The sequence below is a fragment of the Agrilus planipennis genome, unplaced genomic scaffold, assembly GCF_000699045.2.
Source record: "Agrilus planipennis isolate EAB-ADULT unplaced genomic scaffold, Apla_2.0 scaffold176, whole genome shotgun sequence".
In the NCBI taxonomy this organism is placed as follows: Eukaryota; Metazoa; Arthropoda; class Insecta; order Coleoptera; family Buprestidae; genus Agrilus; species Agrilus planipennis.
This window is the reverse complement of record NW_020442401.1, coordinates 409,958-425,750: the sequence shown is the minus strand read 5'-3', so window position 1 is coordinate 425,750 and position 15,793 is coordinate 409,958. Positions and strand designations below refer to the sequence as shown.

At 31.7% G+C, this 15,793-nt stretch overlaps 2 protein-coding genes across 2 annotated transcripts in view; both read left to right on the top strand.

Annotated features, from left to right (window-relative positions):
- The window catches only part of LOC108737237 (PI-PLC X domain-containing protein 3), a 7,336-nt gene extending 5,233 nt beyond the window's left edge, over positions 1–2,103 (top strand). The window contains exons 4-5 of the mRNA XM_025980122.1: positions 376–589; positions 1,211–2,103. Coding sequence (XP_025835907.1) covers positions 376–589; positions 1,211–1,428 — 432 coding nt within the window. The 3' untranslated portion in view covers positions 1,429–2,103. The remainder of the gene's footprint in view (positions 1–375; positions 590–1,210) is intronic.
- A 5,466-nt stretch (positions 2,104–7,569) lies between these two features.
- The window catches only part of LOC108737240 (protein spaetzle 4), a 19,401-nt gene continuing 11,177 nt past the window's right edge, over positions 7,570–15,793 (top strand). Inside the window, exon 1 of the mRNA XM_018469973.2 lies at positions 7,570–7,914. Within this exon, the coding sequence (XP_018325475.1) occupies positions 7,891–7,914 (24 nt within the window). The 5' untranslated portion in view covers positions 7,570–7,890. The remainder of the gene's footprint in view (positions 7,915–15,793) is intronic.

Genomic DNA, 15,793 nt, shown 5'->3' with positions numbered 1-15,793 from the left:
AGATGTCGAACGCTGCCGAACGCGGAGGCCGATTGTGCCTCTTTGTCGCTCGTTCCGCGCTCTCGCTTGCACTTCAAGCCCTAAATGGAACGCCTCAGAGCGAGGTAACGCCGCATGAGTCATGTTTTTTCGTGCGTTCAGCCGGCTCCATCGAATTATAAGACGTTGTCACGTCAAAAACTGCGGTACCTTATTATTTTTACAATTGAGCGTATGATTAAACATGATCACTGTCTTAAGTCAGTTGTCTTGCTACACAGAATAAAATTGTGTACTTTTACACCAACATTTCTGGAACACCCTGTATGATGAAATAACGCTTTTGAATTGTCCAGAAGTTTTCGTTGAGTTTATCGACAAGTGTTTGTTTTGTAGGTTATCATTATTTATAGGTCGAATGAAGCTAGATATAATCATCCAGACTTATGGCCTTCGGCAAATTTCCCAACCCCTTGGCCTAATACTTTAAGTCCTGAAACCTTAATAGATAAATTAAACGAGGGACTAGTCACAAGGAATCCTACTTATGGATACGTTTCACAAGTCATTTTGACCCCTACAGTTTGGTTCGTTTGCAGGTACTTGTTAGGTAAGTTCGCATGCAATTTCGAGATTATTAATGTTTTTATACGATCTTTGAAAAAATTTTGTTTGAGCCTGTAGTTAAGGACCTGATGCGCAAAAAAAAGATGTCGTTCCAACATGTCGTCTGATACATCGGTTTTTAAGTAATTTAAAGTATTTTTTCTTACATGATCTAAAGGTGGGAACTGGGGCCATTTCGATATAAGGAGGGAAGGGGGAGAAATAGTAAAATATGTCGGTTTAACCTCTTGGTTTTGACGGTATAATTTACTTAAAATTACTCCATATTTTATGAAAAATAGTGGAGAAATTTTGGTCTGGCCAAGTTTCTTTTTGTTAGATCCAATTAGAGTTCATTTTTCGTTTTTATTATTCACGCACAGGAAAATGGCCCATAAATTATCTGATTCTTGATTTCAAATTCATAATTTTGACCTTCAGCCTTAGAATTCCACTTTTTCGGATCGAATTCTAGGTTTCATGACATACGTACGTTGTACGTAACCCTGAATTAATTTTGTATTAAAAATCGAAATTGTTTTCGTTGTCTAGAAGTTTTTAAAATTTTCAAATCATATCATCAAAATCGATATGATGAAGCTTTCAATATAAGATGATTTTTTAGGAAATTTAAAATCAAAATGTGTTTTACCACTGGACAAATATAAATTCAACTGGATAAACCTACAAAAGCCAGGCCCGAGCGGCGTTAATATAATAATATCCGATTTTGTTGAATTACAAGAGTATCAGTTCTGTAAGGATGTAATTAATCTAAATTTAAAATTACTGAAGGAAAGTATTATAGGTAATCAGACCGATAGTCATAATGTAATTAACTAATTCTCGGCCAGTAAATTTGTACAAAAATACTTATATGTCTGTAAAGTTTCTGTTGGTTAATTTTTTAAATAATACGAATTTTAGTAACATCTAAGTCGTACTTTAGTGTTTTATAGATAGACTTAGCAATTAATTATTGATATTGTAAGTGGTAATGCCTAATGTCTAATTTTTAAGCTCAAATATAAACTCTGCCACTATATCTACTTTTTACCCCATACTATTATGTAATCTGTTTATCGTATCTGTGATTATTATATTTATTTTAGTGAATTCGATAATAAATATTTTATTACTTTTATATTTTATTAAGGATGTAGGATTTTAGTTGTGTTGGATGAGTGCAAGAATTTAAACAGAATAGTTAGCAGTACGTTATAGCGTTGCCACTTTTCCTCTTTGAAGGATGTTAAAACTGACACATGTCAATATTTTAGGTTAAGATTAATTGACATATGTCAAAAAAATATATAAACGATTTGGCAACAGTGTTTGTCGCCATTTTGTTTATATGCAAGTAACGTCAAATTAAATACGCCCTATATCCTTATCCTGGAACGGGATAAGTCCTTTATATTTTTATAAAATATTGTATTATTATTCATTTAACAAATCATCTTGTATATGTCTTATACATGTATGCAGTAAACAAATATATTTTTTGTGTAAATGTTTCATAAATTTGCGTGATTTATCCCATTGCTACCGTTCACTAGTCTGCTATATTGCCCCCCTATTAAGGATGTTTGGGAGATACAATCGGAGACAAGAACACATAAAATTAGAAATTCGTGATTAAAAAAAAAGTAAAGTAAAAAAATTGGAATTTGACCAAAAACTTTGAATAAAATAAGAAATAACGAATAATATGGAAAATTTTTAACTGACTTTTGGCAGTGAATATGCCTTGATTTCAACTTCGAAACAAAAAAATATTTAGTTTCAATCTCTATTAATAATGAGCGTAAAACTTTTTAATATGTTTAAATAATAATTAAAACTTTAAAATTGCATTTATTTCAGACAATTATAAATATTATCACTATATTATCAAGTAAAAACGAGATTTTCAGCTAATTTTTCATTTTTTCCTCGATAACCATTTAGTGAATTTGAATAACCTTACGCTAAAGTGATTCTCCAGAGTTCAAGTTACTTATTATAAAAGTTTGAAATTTCTGGTAGCTTTTTTTCTGTTAATAAAAATAAATTTAATCTGTTCGGTCAACGAATCCATAAAATGACGTGTAAAATTACAATTTTTTAAAATTTCAATAACTTTTTAACGGTTTAATGAATAGATTTGTAACTTTTACAGGAGTTTTAGAATAGAATGAGGAACGTTCTTCCAAATTTTTATTTGTCTCGTAGCATTTTGACATACCTCCCAAACATCCTTAAATAGAAGAATTATTTAAAAATGCGAACGAGTTCAACTGATTACAGGGTTCGACTTAATGTGTCTGACAGTGAGTGATGTACAGGTAAGTTAAACCTTGTGTATTTTAATGTGGTGGTTTAAACAAATTATAAAATTTTGAAATGATGAGGTACAGAGCTTTCGGCGCATGAGTCAAATGAGCACTTGTCCTGTATTTTTTTTTTATTTGCATCTCATTATTTTATAAATTCGCGAGGCGGTAGACGAAAATGCAAGAGAAAGTCAAGTTGTATCTAAGAGAATGGTGGGCGTTTTTCCCACGTTCTCCGCTACTCAAACACCCACCAGTCGATGCGCCCGACAAGGAAACGTGATTTGGTCGAGACGAATAAAAGAAAGACAAAATCGTACCAAACTTTACATATTAATGAAGTCGCACTCTAACTAGGTAACGGGACACTATAGCTCTACCTTTTCTATTAAACTTCTGTCGCTGAAGCTGAAATTTATACGTTTGCGGAGATGATACTGTTAAAACTCGATTTCCATAGCGAAGGTCCACTCTCCTATTCTGAGCTAATTTTCGCATTTCTCTAAACCTAGAACATCTCACATCTTTAAGAATTTGCGAACAGTAATCTAATCTAGATGCACCTCTACTCTTAATTCCCGCTTCTGTCTCTAATATGTCCCTGACTAGTCCTTCATGCCTGAGAAGATGTCCTACCAACCTGTCTGGCCTATTTTATATTGACTTCCACAGAGTCCTCCGTCCTCCTATTCTTTCTAATACCTTTTCATTTCTAATCCTCTCTATCCACCATATCCTCACCATTCGCCTGTAACACCATATCTCGAACGCGTCAAATTCTTTTCTGTCGCGCCCAACGTCAGTGTTTCGCACCCGTACAGCGCCGTGCTCCAAAGGTACACCTTTAACAATCTTTTTCGAATTTGTAAATTAATCGTTCGCGAGCATAGAAGTGACTTGTTTTTAATGAAAGCGACTCGACCCTGCGCTATCCTCTGCTTTATATCGCTATCACTCCTTCCGTCCTGACTTATCTGACTTCCTAAATATCTAAAATCAGCCACTTATTCTAATTTTTCGTCTCCTATATTCGCTCTTTCCCTAGTTTTTCTTCCCTTGCATACCAGTGTTTTTGTTTTACTTTTATTTATTTTCATACAATACTGTTTTGTCAATACCGCTTCCATTTTATTTAAAGCTATCTGTAACTCCTCCTTGGTAGATGATAATACTGCTGTATCATCAGCAAATCTGAGCATACTAATCTTTTGTCCCTCTATATCTATCCCTGTAGTTGCACTGTCTTTAATGACATTGATCGCGTCTTCGATTTATATCCTTACACATAATTTCCAATATAATCAAGAAACGTAATCCATTGTGCTATATGCCTATAGAGACACCCATCTGATCTAGTGATCTTTAATCTAGACCATAGCTTAGCATTTAAGGGAATACTGGTTCAAGTAACTTTCCACCCTTAGTCAAAGTTTTTCTGTGATTTCCTTGGACCATTAAGGTACAAGCTGGACTTGTAATCCATAAATAATCTTTAACTTTTCTTCAATTCGTTCGTCGCATCCGTCATGTTTGGCATTAACTGAAATCATCAGATTTATAGTTTCGGTAATTCAACGACCAAACCAGGTAAGTGCAGATAAGTCGATTAATAAAGGTATTTGGAGATTTCATAGAGGTAGAAGCTTATTTCAGATTTCCTCGCCTTATAACTAGAGACAGATCTCTAGATAAACTGTAAACATTGTTTAAGGGCTTATATAGAGTTATTTTATTTTACTAAAGATGAGAAGTAACCTTTGAACTGATAAATGATAAAAGGCATTGAATTGTTTATTACGTATCTTCCAAGAAACCCCTCAAAATTTTGTGTTGTTAATTATAAATCTCTTTCTATTCGTTACCATGATGTTATATTTGTACGTGTAGACGTACATTTAATGAAAAATGTTGTTTACATCTATTCGTCTTGGTTGGTGCACACGGAAATGCGGTTCCAAGAGAGAAAGTTAATTCTAATTAGAGGTTTACTAATTAAACTTTGAATTTTATTAGGTTGGTAAGTATTCTTATTGGACCGAGGAATGTGTTCCACCTTATTTGTACAGGTAAATTGTTATTTTGTTACAACGTGCTGAAGAAATGTGTACCATTTTTTTTAATCTGACTTAGAGGGTTTAGTATACCAGGAATTTTTATGGATATGCATATGTCTGAAAATTGAGGTGTATTAAAAGTGGTTTAGAAATTGAAAATTAACTCACTTTGACTAGTTTTACACGAGTAAAAAATTCAACGTTCTCATTAATTAACATAAAAAAATTGGAGTAGAAAATTAATTTAACCAATAAGTTTTGCAAGTACCAGAAACGTCATTCACATTTGAATCTTGACAAAAAGCGTTAAAAAAATAATTAAACAAAGATTTTAAAATTCAGAACTGAGACAGACGGACAGAGAATCAACACAGCAATCCTATAAGAGATTCTGAGGTAGGGAATCCTGATTAGTAACCCTTTTTAGTTAAATGTTTAAGTGGAAGAAACATTTCAAAATCCAGAATTCGACTAGTAGGTTTTGACGAAGGTGCAGTCAATAAAGTATCTAATCGTAAAGAGTTTAGTATTTTATCCTAACAATCGGAACCCTAATTACTTGACACGAAAGGAAAATTTCAAAATCGGGGTCTGAAAAAAATTGATCTTGACAATGAAAGGATTAACGTAGTAATCCTATAAGACATATAGTTTCATTCTGAGGTACGAAACCTTGACTAATAACCGTTTCTAATCAAATGTTTCTGTGGAACAAGCATTTTAAAATCTAGAAATCTAGGACTGGGCAAATGAATCCTTATGTAGAAAGGATCACCAAAGTAATCCCGTAAGGATTTAGCTTTTTCATTCTGAGATTCTGATAAATAAAACTGTTTTTAATTAAATATTGCTTTGAAGTCTATAAAATGGATCGTTTCAGAGAAACAATAGACATGGTAATCGTAAAAAAATTTAGTTTTTCATTTTGAGGTACGCAACTCTGATCAATAACTACTATTAATTAAACATTACCATAAAAGTAAAGTTTCAAAATCCAGAATTGAGAAAATTAACTACATGTTGCATTGAAATAAAAAAATAAAAAATTCAAGATGCAGAATTGAGAAAATGGTTCTTAACATAAAGAGGATCAAAATAGCAGCCCTATAAGGGTTCTGTTTCTTCATCCTGTTGTGTGGAACCTTAATTTATAACCATTTTTAATTAAATATTGCTAGCATGCAAAAGAAAGAAAACATTTATGATCTAGAACTGAGAAAATATATCGTATAAGGAATCGGCAAAATCGATCCTATAGGATTTATGTTTCTTAATTTTATTGTACAGAGCCCTAATTAATAAACCTTCTTAATTAACTATTGCGAACATGCGTATGAAAAAAAATCAATATCCAGAACTAAGAAAATGTATCTCAACGTAGAAAGGATCAACATAGGGTTGTGTTTCTTCATTATGTTTTACGAAACATTAATTAATAACTATTTTTAATTAAATATTGCGAGCATGTAAATGAAAGAAAACATTCATGATCCAGAGAAAATGGATCCTAACGTATATAAGATCAGCATAAGCTATCCTACAGGGGTTCTGTTTCTTCATTTCGTTGTACAGTGCTCTAATTGATAACCCTTCCTAAGGCAAATCAACTAAACTAAACGGCAATGTTCACATTATATGGAGTTTTTCGTAACAACGACTTTTTAATTATAGAAAGTTTAAATTGTAATTACTTTCTTAAGCATGATATAGTATGTATATTTCTTGCAAAGTTTCACTTTTGTAAATGCGTTTGAATTGCTTTGACGATGCAAATCGTACAATTGGGTTATTATTAACATAAATAACAACTTTTGTTTGAAAAAAAAATCGCTACTGTCAAAACTAAAAGAATAAATGCTGAAATACTCCTGGAGACTTCAATGCTGGGTCAAGCAACGAATCCCTTCTTTTTGTGTGTATGTTAGGCAATATCTTCGCCGATTGTAAACCGATTTTAATGATTCTTTTTTTATTGGTTGGGCAATACGTCAAGGGTGCTTCCATATAAATTTGATGGAACTATTCCACCCCTAAGGGTAGGAAATGAGGGGATGTTTTCCGTTTTTAACATTTTAGAAGTATCAAAATAAATATTGCGAGCATGGGGCATGGAAAAAATTCAGGATCCAAGTAGCAATCCTATAAGGGTTCTGTTCCTTCATTTTGTTGTACGGAACCTGAATTGATAACCATTTTGAATTAAATATTGCGAGCGTGCATATGAAATAAAACCTTCATGGCCCATAACTGAGAAAGGATCTGCATGACAATCCTTTAAGGGTTCTATTTCTTCATTCTCTTATAAAGAACCCTAATTAATAATCACCCGTGAAAGAAATTTTTCATAGTCCACGAATTTTGTGCTACATGGACCTACTCATATCTTAATAGGAACTCTGTCTCTTCATATATACTTAGTGACTCTATGTATGTTCAAGTACATAAAGTCTGATGTGTGCGCCACCCTGTATTTATATTTATATACACATAAAAGACAAAATCAAGTATTCACACTACTTAATGTTAGCCAGATTGACCCAGTGGTGAAAGCCGCTATTTTATCGTTGCGGTAAGGCTGTTACCCATCGACATAGACATACTTTTTCTTAAGGTAAAACAACTGACTGTAGAAACCTCATTTCTCAATCCAGTCGAGGTAGTAGGCTGCGGAAATTCATTGAGTGACTGTGGTGGTCACGAACAACAGCATGCTCGCACGGCACTCACGCACGACAATTCGTTCTGATAAGAGTGGTCACCGGTGCCCCTAAGTGTATCGAACTTTACGGTTTGTACAGTTTTTTTTCGAGGTGGTTACTTTCAAAAAACGCGCGTAGGAACTTTACTTTTTTTTTGCGGAAGACGATGAGTTAGTTTCTCGTGTTTTTTGGAAAAAGTGCGTTTCTTGAGGAGTAATGTGAAAACTTAAAAGCAAAATGATCTCACTTCTGCTCATTCTGGTAAGTTTTTTTTTAATCATTTGATAGCTTTTTATCTTTAGCAGATAGATATAGATATAATCCAATGTAGTTGAGGTGACTTCAACTGATAGCAGGTCGTTTATAGTAACGATTTTTTTTACTAATATTTGTTGTTTTAAGGCAATTTTAACAATTTGTTTTGCACTTTTTCTTCGTCAAGCTTCGGTTTACTTTCATTGGAGGTATTTTTAGTATTTCGTATTATCTTTTTGAAAAACTAATTCACCTAAGTGCCATACATTGTCAAATGGTTGCGAATATTTATTTTGTAGTATCTATCGTCCAATTTTTATTAGGTGTTGTTTTCCTTGTTCTAATATATTAACAGAAATACCGGAATTACTCAAGAGTAGACTTGGAATAAATGAGGGGATGGCATTTTTCACATTTTTTCGATTAAAAATTAAACATTTGGCCTAATGAAATAAACAATTCATAGGTTTATATGAATCCCTGACCTGTCACAATTAAACGACTCCGATTGGGTTCCTTTTTATAATGAAAAACGCATTGTAAAAATTGGCAAATATTGTCTAACTGTGACACACAGAAAGACGTGCATAAATTGATATCTCGCTGTATTGGTTCCTTTTTACCTTTCTGTTAAAACACCCTACGTATTTTAAAACAGTGGAAAAAATCACTGATGAATCAGTTGTTATTCAGATAAATTAGTGACGATATTGCACTGATATTTCACAAAATATTCCACCGTGAAATCGGCATTTGAGATATGAGTTTTAATGGTTTCTTTATAACAATTCAATTGCGAACAACTGAAAAACAAAATTTTCTTGGCTCCAAACTTTTAAAGTATTGCAGAATAAAATCAAAATCATAATCAAACTAAGAAATAGTAGCTTGTAAATTCCTTGACGAATAATTTAGCGTTTTCTTCATTCATTTCAAGCGAAGATGTAGACGAAAAATTAAATAAGAAAAGTTATTTGTTGTATAAACCGTTAAATAAACAAACGAAACCGATACCTAATACATACAAAACAATTTTTCCCAAATTTCTGAGGAAATTTTTTCAGATTTTTCCAACTTAGTCTGGAAAATTAAATGTTTTTAAACCCTGATTATCCAAATACATTGATATAGGCGGCTTTACTTCACTTATTTAAATATAATTTTCAATTAATTAACTCAGTTGATATTCACTAATTTGCAGTGCTATTATTGAAGGTTACAGAATGTTCATTTAAAATTAGAGAAACCATTAATTATTCATTTTTAGAGAGTACTTGGTAGGGTCGAAGTATGTATAGAGTGTTGAATACTTTTGTGTATTTAATTCGTTTAATTAATTTTTAAAAGCAATGTGTTATAATTCTCGCCCTTTCCCCAGAATATTTCGATACTATAAATACTATTCAGAACTTTGAACTAATGAAAATTTTTATGATGAAAATACTGACGATGAAACAAAATTGCAACGACAGTCTTAGTCCGAAACGTATCCCCATTGTGATCACATCATATCTCGGTCCCTTTTCTATTGCATCTTTTTCCGTCCACTAGAAATTTTTTTTTAACGTATTCGTGTTTACTGTTGAAATGTTTTATTTTTAATTAATATTCACTGATTTGCAGTGGCATTATGTGTACTTGAAATTAGTGAAAATCCGCCGATTAATTTTTAGCGAGTTCGTAACAGAGAATGGCTGATTCGTAAAAGAGAGTTAATCATTATGAGTGTGATTTATGAGGCAAATCAACTATACTAAACGGTAATGTTCACGTTATATGGTGTTTTTCGTAACAACGAGTTTTTAATTATAGAAAGTTTACACTGTAATAACTTTCCTAATCTTGATATATGTATATTTCCCGCAAAGTTTCACTTTTGTAAACGCGTTTGAATTGTTTTGACGATACAAATCATACAGTTGGGTTATTATTAACATAAATGACAACTTTTGTTTGAAAAAAAAAATCGTTAGTGTCAAAACTAAAAGAATAAATGCTGAAATACTCCTGNGGCGGCTTTACTTCACTTATTTAAATATAATTTTCAATTAATTAACTCAGTTGATATTCACTAATTTGCAGTGCTATTATTGAAGGTTACAGAATGTTCATTTAAAATTAGAGAAACCATTAATTATTCATTTTTAGAGAGTACTTGGTAGGGTCGAAGTATGTATAGAGTGTTGAATACTTTTGTGTATTTAATTCGTTTAATTAATTTTTAAAAGCAATGTGTTATAATTCTCGCCCTTTCCCCAGAATATTTCGATACTATAAATACTATTCAGAACTTTGAACTAATGAAAATTTTTATGATGAAAATACTGACGATGAAACAAAATTGCAACGACAGTCTTAGTCCGAAACGTATCCCCATTGTGATCACATCATATCTCGGTCCCTTTTCTATTGCATCTTTTTCCGTCCACTAGAAATTTTTTTTTAACGTATTCGTGTTTACTGTTGAAATGTTTTATTTTTAATTAATATTCACTGATTTGCAGTGGCATTATGTGTACTTGAAATTAGTGAAAATCCGCCGATTAATTTTTAGCGAGTTCGTAACAGAGAATGGCTGATTCGTAAAAGAGAGTTAATCATTATGAGTGTGATTTATGAGGCAAATCAACTATACTAAACGGTAATGTTCACGTTATATGGTGTTTTTCGTAACAACGAGTTTTTAATTATAGAAAGTTTACACTGTAATAACTTTCCTAATCTTGATATATGTATATTTCCCGCAAAGTTTCACTTTTGTAAACGCGTTTGAATTGTTTTGACGATACAAATCATACAGTTGGGTTATTATTAACATAAATGACAACTTTTGTTTGAAAAAAAAAATCGTTAGTGTCAAAACTAAAAGAATAAATGCTGAAATACTCCTGGAGACTTCAACGCTGGGTCAAGCAACGAATCCCTTCTTTTTGTGTGTATGTTAGGCAATATCTTCGCCGATTGTGAACCGATTTTAATGATTCTTTTTTTATTGGATGGGCCATACCTCAAGGGTGCTTCCATACAAATTTGAAGTAAATATTCCATCCCTAAGGGTGGGAAATGAGGGGTTGTTTCCCGTTTTTAACGTTTTAATAGTTTTAAAATCGGTTTTTATACAAGTATAGGCATTAAAAATTACGATTTTTTTATTTTTCGGTTTTATCGAAATTTCCTCATATTTCCCACAAGATTTTTATGGCAAACAAAGAATGTTTTAAAAAAACAATAAGTATTTAAATAATTTTTTAAAGAGATAGACCGGATACCCTGGTTGAATTCGGTAGGTATTTTAGGATAATAACGTCGGGTACTCGACAGTGTCGGGTAAGTCTACTAGGGACAAAAGAATAAACAAACACCAGCAATAATTATTCAGTAAATATATACTGGGAAGAAAAAATTATTAGAAAGAATAGGAAAACAGAGGACTCAATGAAAGTCAATAAGAAATTGGCGAGATAGGTTGGTAGGAGATCTTTTAGTCAGAGACATATTAGAGGCAGAAACGGGAGTTAGGAGGGGTACAGGTTGACCTAGTTAAGGATATGGGTTGTTCTAGTTTTAGGGAAGATTAGCTCAGGATAGGAAAGAGTGGAGGTACGTGTCCAACCAGTCTTAGGACTGACAACCTTATGATGATGAATTATTACAATTAAATTTGTAATTTCAACTAAAATTCCTAGTAAATTTATTTCTGCTGGGATTTTGTTTTTGCAAGTTCGGATCCAAATTGCAATTTTTATTATTTTCGGTTACGAAGCAACGGGCTAGTGAGATAAATTGTAAATATCGCTTTAATATTTAGGTAAATTTTCGTTTTTGATTATCTCCGTGTTACTAGAAATTGCTATTTCGAAGTAAGCAGATAACGCTTACAGAATGTATATTTATTTATTATTTTACAAAATACCTTCACCAAAATGCATAATTAATATTTTTAGCGTTATTTTCGTTGGAAGTCACCAGTTGACCGTCCCACTTTCCTCCAATGCTTCAAAAAACAAAAAACATTTCCGTTACGTAATTTTACCCTAGACATGACTGCATTAGGCAGATAATGCAGGTGTTATGAAATTCTGAAACCATAAAAAGAATTATTGTCTGTAAACTTACCTATATTTCCCTATGAATCCATAATATTATGACATAACAATTTTAATAAATTTTTATGGCTCATGAAGTCGTGTTTTATCTTTCGGTAGTGTATAGGTACAATTAGCGCTTTAAAAATTTCCTATAACGGTGTTGACAACACCGAGATTTATTTCTACACCTTTAAAAAGCCATAATGGGTTAAAACACATTTTATGCCTTGCCATATGTACGATGTGCCGCTCCTTAGGTCCACGACTTCTTCATTTGAAGCTTCATTGCTTCCAAAGCGTTCGATTGTCTATTTATTTGTACAAAGTGAGATAGAGAGAGAATTAATGGGAGAATAATGGGACCAAAGACCTACTCCCGTTTCTTGCGTCTTGTGCGCTCCCCGCGCGCGAAATCCAACGGTAAAACACAAACCATTTTGACTATGTACCAGCCTACTAAGATCTATGTACACAATTACCTACCTGTTTAATATTTGTTAATTTTCTTTTGTTTCGTTTTTTGTTCTCTTTTTCAGACGGTCAGATTCAATTGTTCGATTGTAGTGTTAGGCTTAGGTTGTTTTATTGTTGTTAATTAAAACAAATGAGTGCTAGTGAAATAAAAAGCGTGTGAAATAAGGGTATCAAAATGGCAACTGTTTCTTGGGCTGTATACATTAAGTTTTTATTTTTTATGCCCTGAAATCCTATTTTAACTGGACTATCGTACAAAGTTGTGATTGCTTCTAACTGGAGATTTGCAAAATGGTTTTTTAAAAGTATTTATATTTAAAATGCAAATACTTTTTTGATTTGTTATTTCAAATGTAAAATACAAAATAGATTTCCCTTTTGTATTTGAAATGTTAAATGCAAAATACGTATTTTCAAAATATTTTTTTGTAGTACCTATTTAATTTTCTACACTTACTTACGTATAAAATATTTTTTAAGAAAACTATGCAGGCATTTTCTCAATTTTTAAATATTGGAGTTTTTCTACCCCAATAGTAGTGTTTCATTGTATCACCAGCTGCGAAGATTGAGTATGATTCATATTTTTCTGTTCGAAGTGATTGAGATATAGTTTTTCTATNCTATATCACCAGCTACGAAGATTGAGTATGATTCATATCTTTTTATTTGAAGTGATTGAAATATAGCTTTTCTATCTTTATGTTATTGTTTCTTCAGTTTAACAACAAATAATTCTTCTATATGCTTCCTTATTTACCTTTGTCGCCCGTTTTAATTGGAAAAAAGACACTGATGCCAAAATAGTGAGTTTACCGTGAAAAATACGTGCCAAAATAGGGTTGCAAATAATTTTGTTCAACATCAATCATTTTTTATTAAAATATTTACAACCCCATTTTGTTTCCAACCTTTTACACATTGTAGTAAGAGAAAGAAATGGAATCCGTAGTTTCTTTAGCTTTGGGTTTATCTAATAAGTGAAGTTTTTCGAATCGTTTTCTAAAAATTTTGTATTATAGGCATTTATTAGCACACCACAATACCTTTTGTCGTAATTCATAGAATTTGGTAGTTCCTCCTGATTTGGCAGGTGCTGATATCAATTTGGACTTCAAAATTCCAAAAACCATGACATTGAACCAGAAAAACAATATCGATCAAATATTTTAGATTTCTTCAGTTAAAGAATCAGAAGGCATTCTAATTCCCTTTTTAAGTTTCTAATGCCTTCAATGGTCAATGTGAGCAACTTTTATCTATCATTTTATATAATGTTTTATCGGTGATACAAGCAAAACTTTTAACGACAATGCAGAAATGTATTTTGCATTTTACATACAGAAAATTCGTTTGGAAAAGTATTATTTGGAAAATACAAAATACTTTTCTCAAAAAACTATTTAAATCCAAGATAAAAATGGATTTTTTTGTACTTGCACTTTAAATGAAAGTATTTCAAATAAATCACATATCTGCTTCCAACACGTTAAATTTTGTATATTGTCTTTTTATAAATCCAAGAACTTAAAGTGATTCATTTATATAATCGATATGGTTAATACGATAGTTTTTGATCTATAATTACATCTAATGTTAAGTCCTTTATTTCTCTAACTTCTTCCTAACATTTTATCGTGAATCTTATAGTTCTATTCAATTTGATTATATCCTCTGAAACATCTCAACAATTTACACTCTAACATTCAGTTGTGGTTTTATTATCATAGCACCAATAAATTACATAATCCATTAAAATCTACTAACCGTTGTGAATCGGTGTTTTATGTCATTTATGTAATATGAGGAATAATCATTGTCCCAAATGTGATCCTTGTGGTACTCTAGATTCACTATTCATTTGACAAGATTACAAATCTTTATACTTGTCATAAATAACATCCTGAACATCGAAAGTAAACCATTTAGTTACTTTTATTATTTAATTAAACAATTTAATCTTCAACTAATTCTAAAATATCATATCACGATCAGTTCACTTCTCTTCACAATATTACGTAAGATTACTCTAGAACCGTAATGAAAATTTTTTGACTATTTTAAACTGCATTTCTTTATTTAATCTTATTTCAATTTTCAATATTTATACTAAAACTAGGAAATCAGCCTTTACAACATAGAGACAAGAATAACTACGTGAAAACTTAAAATTTAGCAATTAACAGTGGTGTATTACCGGTTAACAATTTTTTCTGATTATTAACTAGATTTTTTCGGTATTGAAAGCGTTTTTAATCTCTATTTTTTGACGTGACAACGTCTTATAATTCGATGGAGCCGGCTGCACGCACGAAAAAACATGACTCATGCGGCGTTACCTTTAAAAATTTCCTATAACGGTGTTGACAACACCGAGATTTATTTCTACACCTTTAAAAAGCCATAATGGGTTAAAACACATTTTATGCCTTGCCATATGTACGATGTGCCGCTCCTTAGGTCCACGACTTCTTCATTTGAAGCTTCATTGCTTCCAAAGCGTTCGATTGTCTATTTATTTGTACAAAGTGAGATAGAGAGAGAATTAATGGGAGAATAATGGGACCAAAGACCTACTCCCGTTTCTTGCGTCTTGTGCGCTCCCCGCGCGCGAAATCCAACGGTAAAACACAAACCATTTTGACTATGTACCAGCCTACTAAGATCTATGTACACAATTACCTACCTGTTTAATATTTGTTAATTTTCTTTTGTTTCGTTTTTTGTTCTCTTTTTCAGACGGTCAGATTCAATTGTTCGATTGTAGTGTTAGGCTTAGGTTGTTTTATTGTTGTTAATTAAAACAAATGAGTGCTAGTGAAATAAAAAGCGTGTGAAATAAGGGTATCAAAATGGCAACTGTTTCTTGGGCTGTATACATTAAGTTTTTATTTTTTATGCCCTGAAATCCTATTTTAACTGGACTATCGTACAAAGTTGTGATTGCTTCTAACTGGAGATTTGCAAAATGGTTTTTTAAAAGTATTTATATTTAAAATGCAAATACTTTTTTGATTTGTTATTTCAAATGTAAAATACAAAATAGATTTCCCTTTTGTATTTGAAATGTTAAATGCAAAATACGTATTTTCAAAATATTTTTTTGTAGTACCTATTTAATTTTCTACACTTACTTACGTATAAAATATTTTTTAAGAAAACTATGCAGGCATTTTCTCAATTTTTAAATATTGGAGTTTTTCTACCCCAATAGTAGTGTTTCATTGTATCACCAGCTGCGAAGATTGAGTATGATTCATATTTTTCTGTTCGAAGTGATTGAGATATAGTTTTTCTATCTTTATGTTATAGTTTCTTCAGTT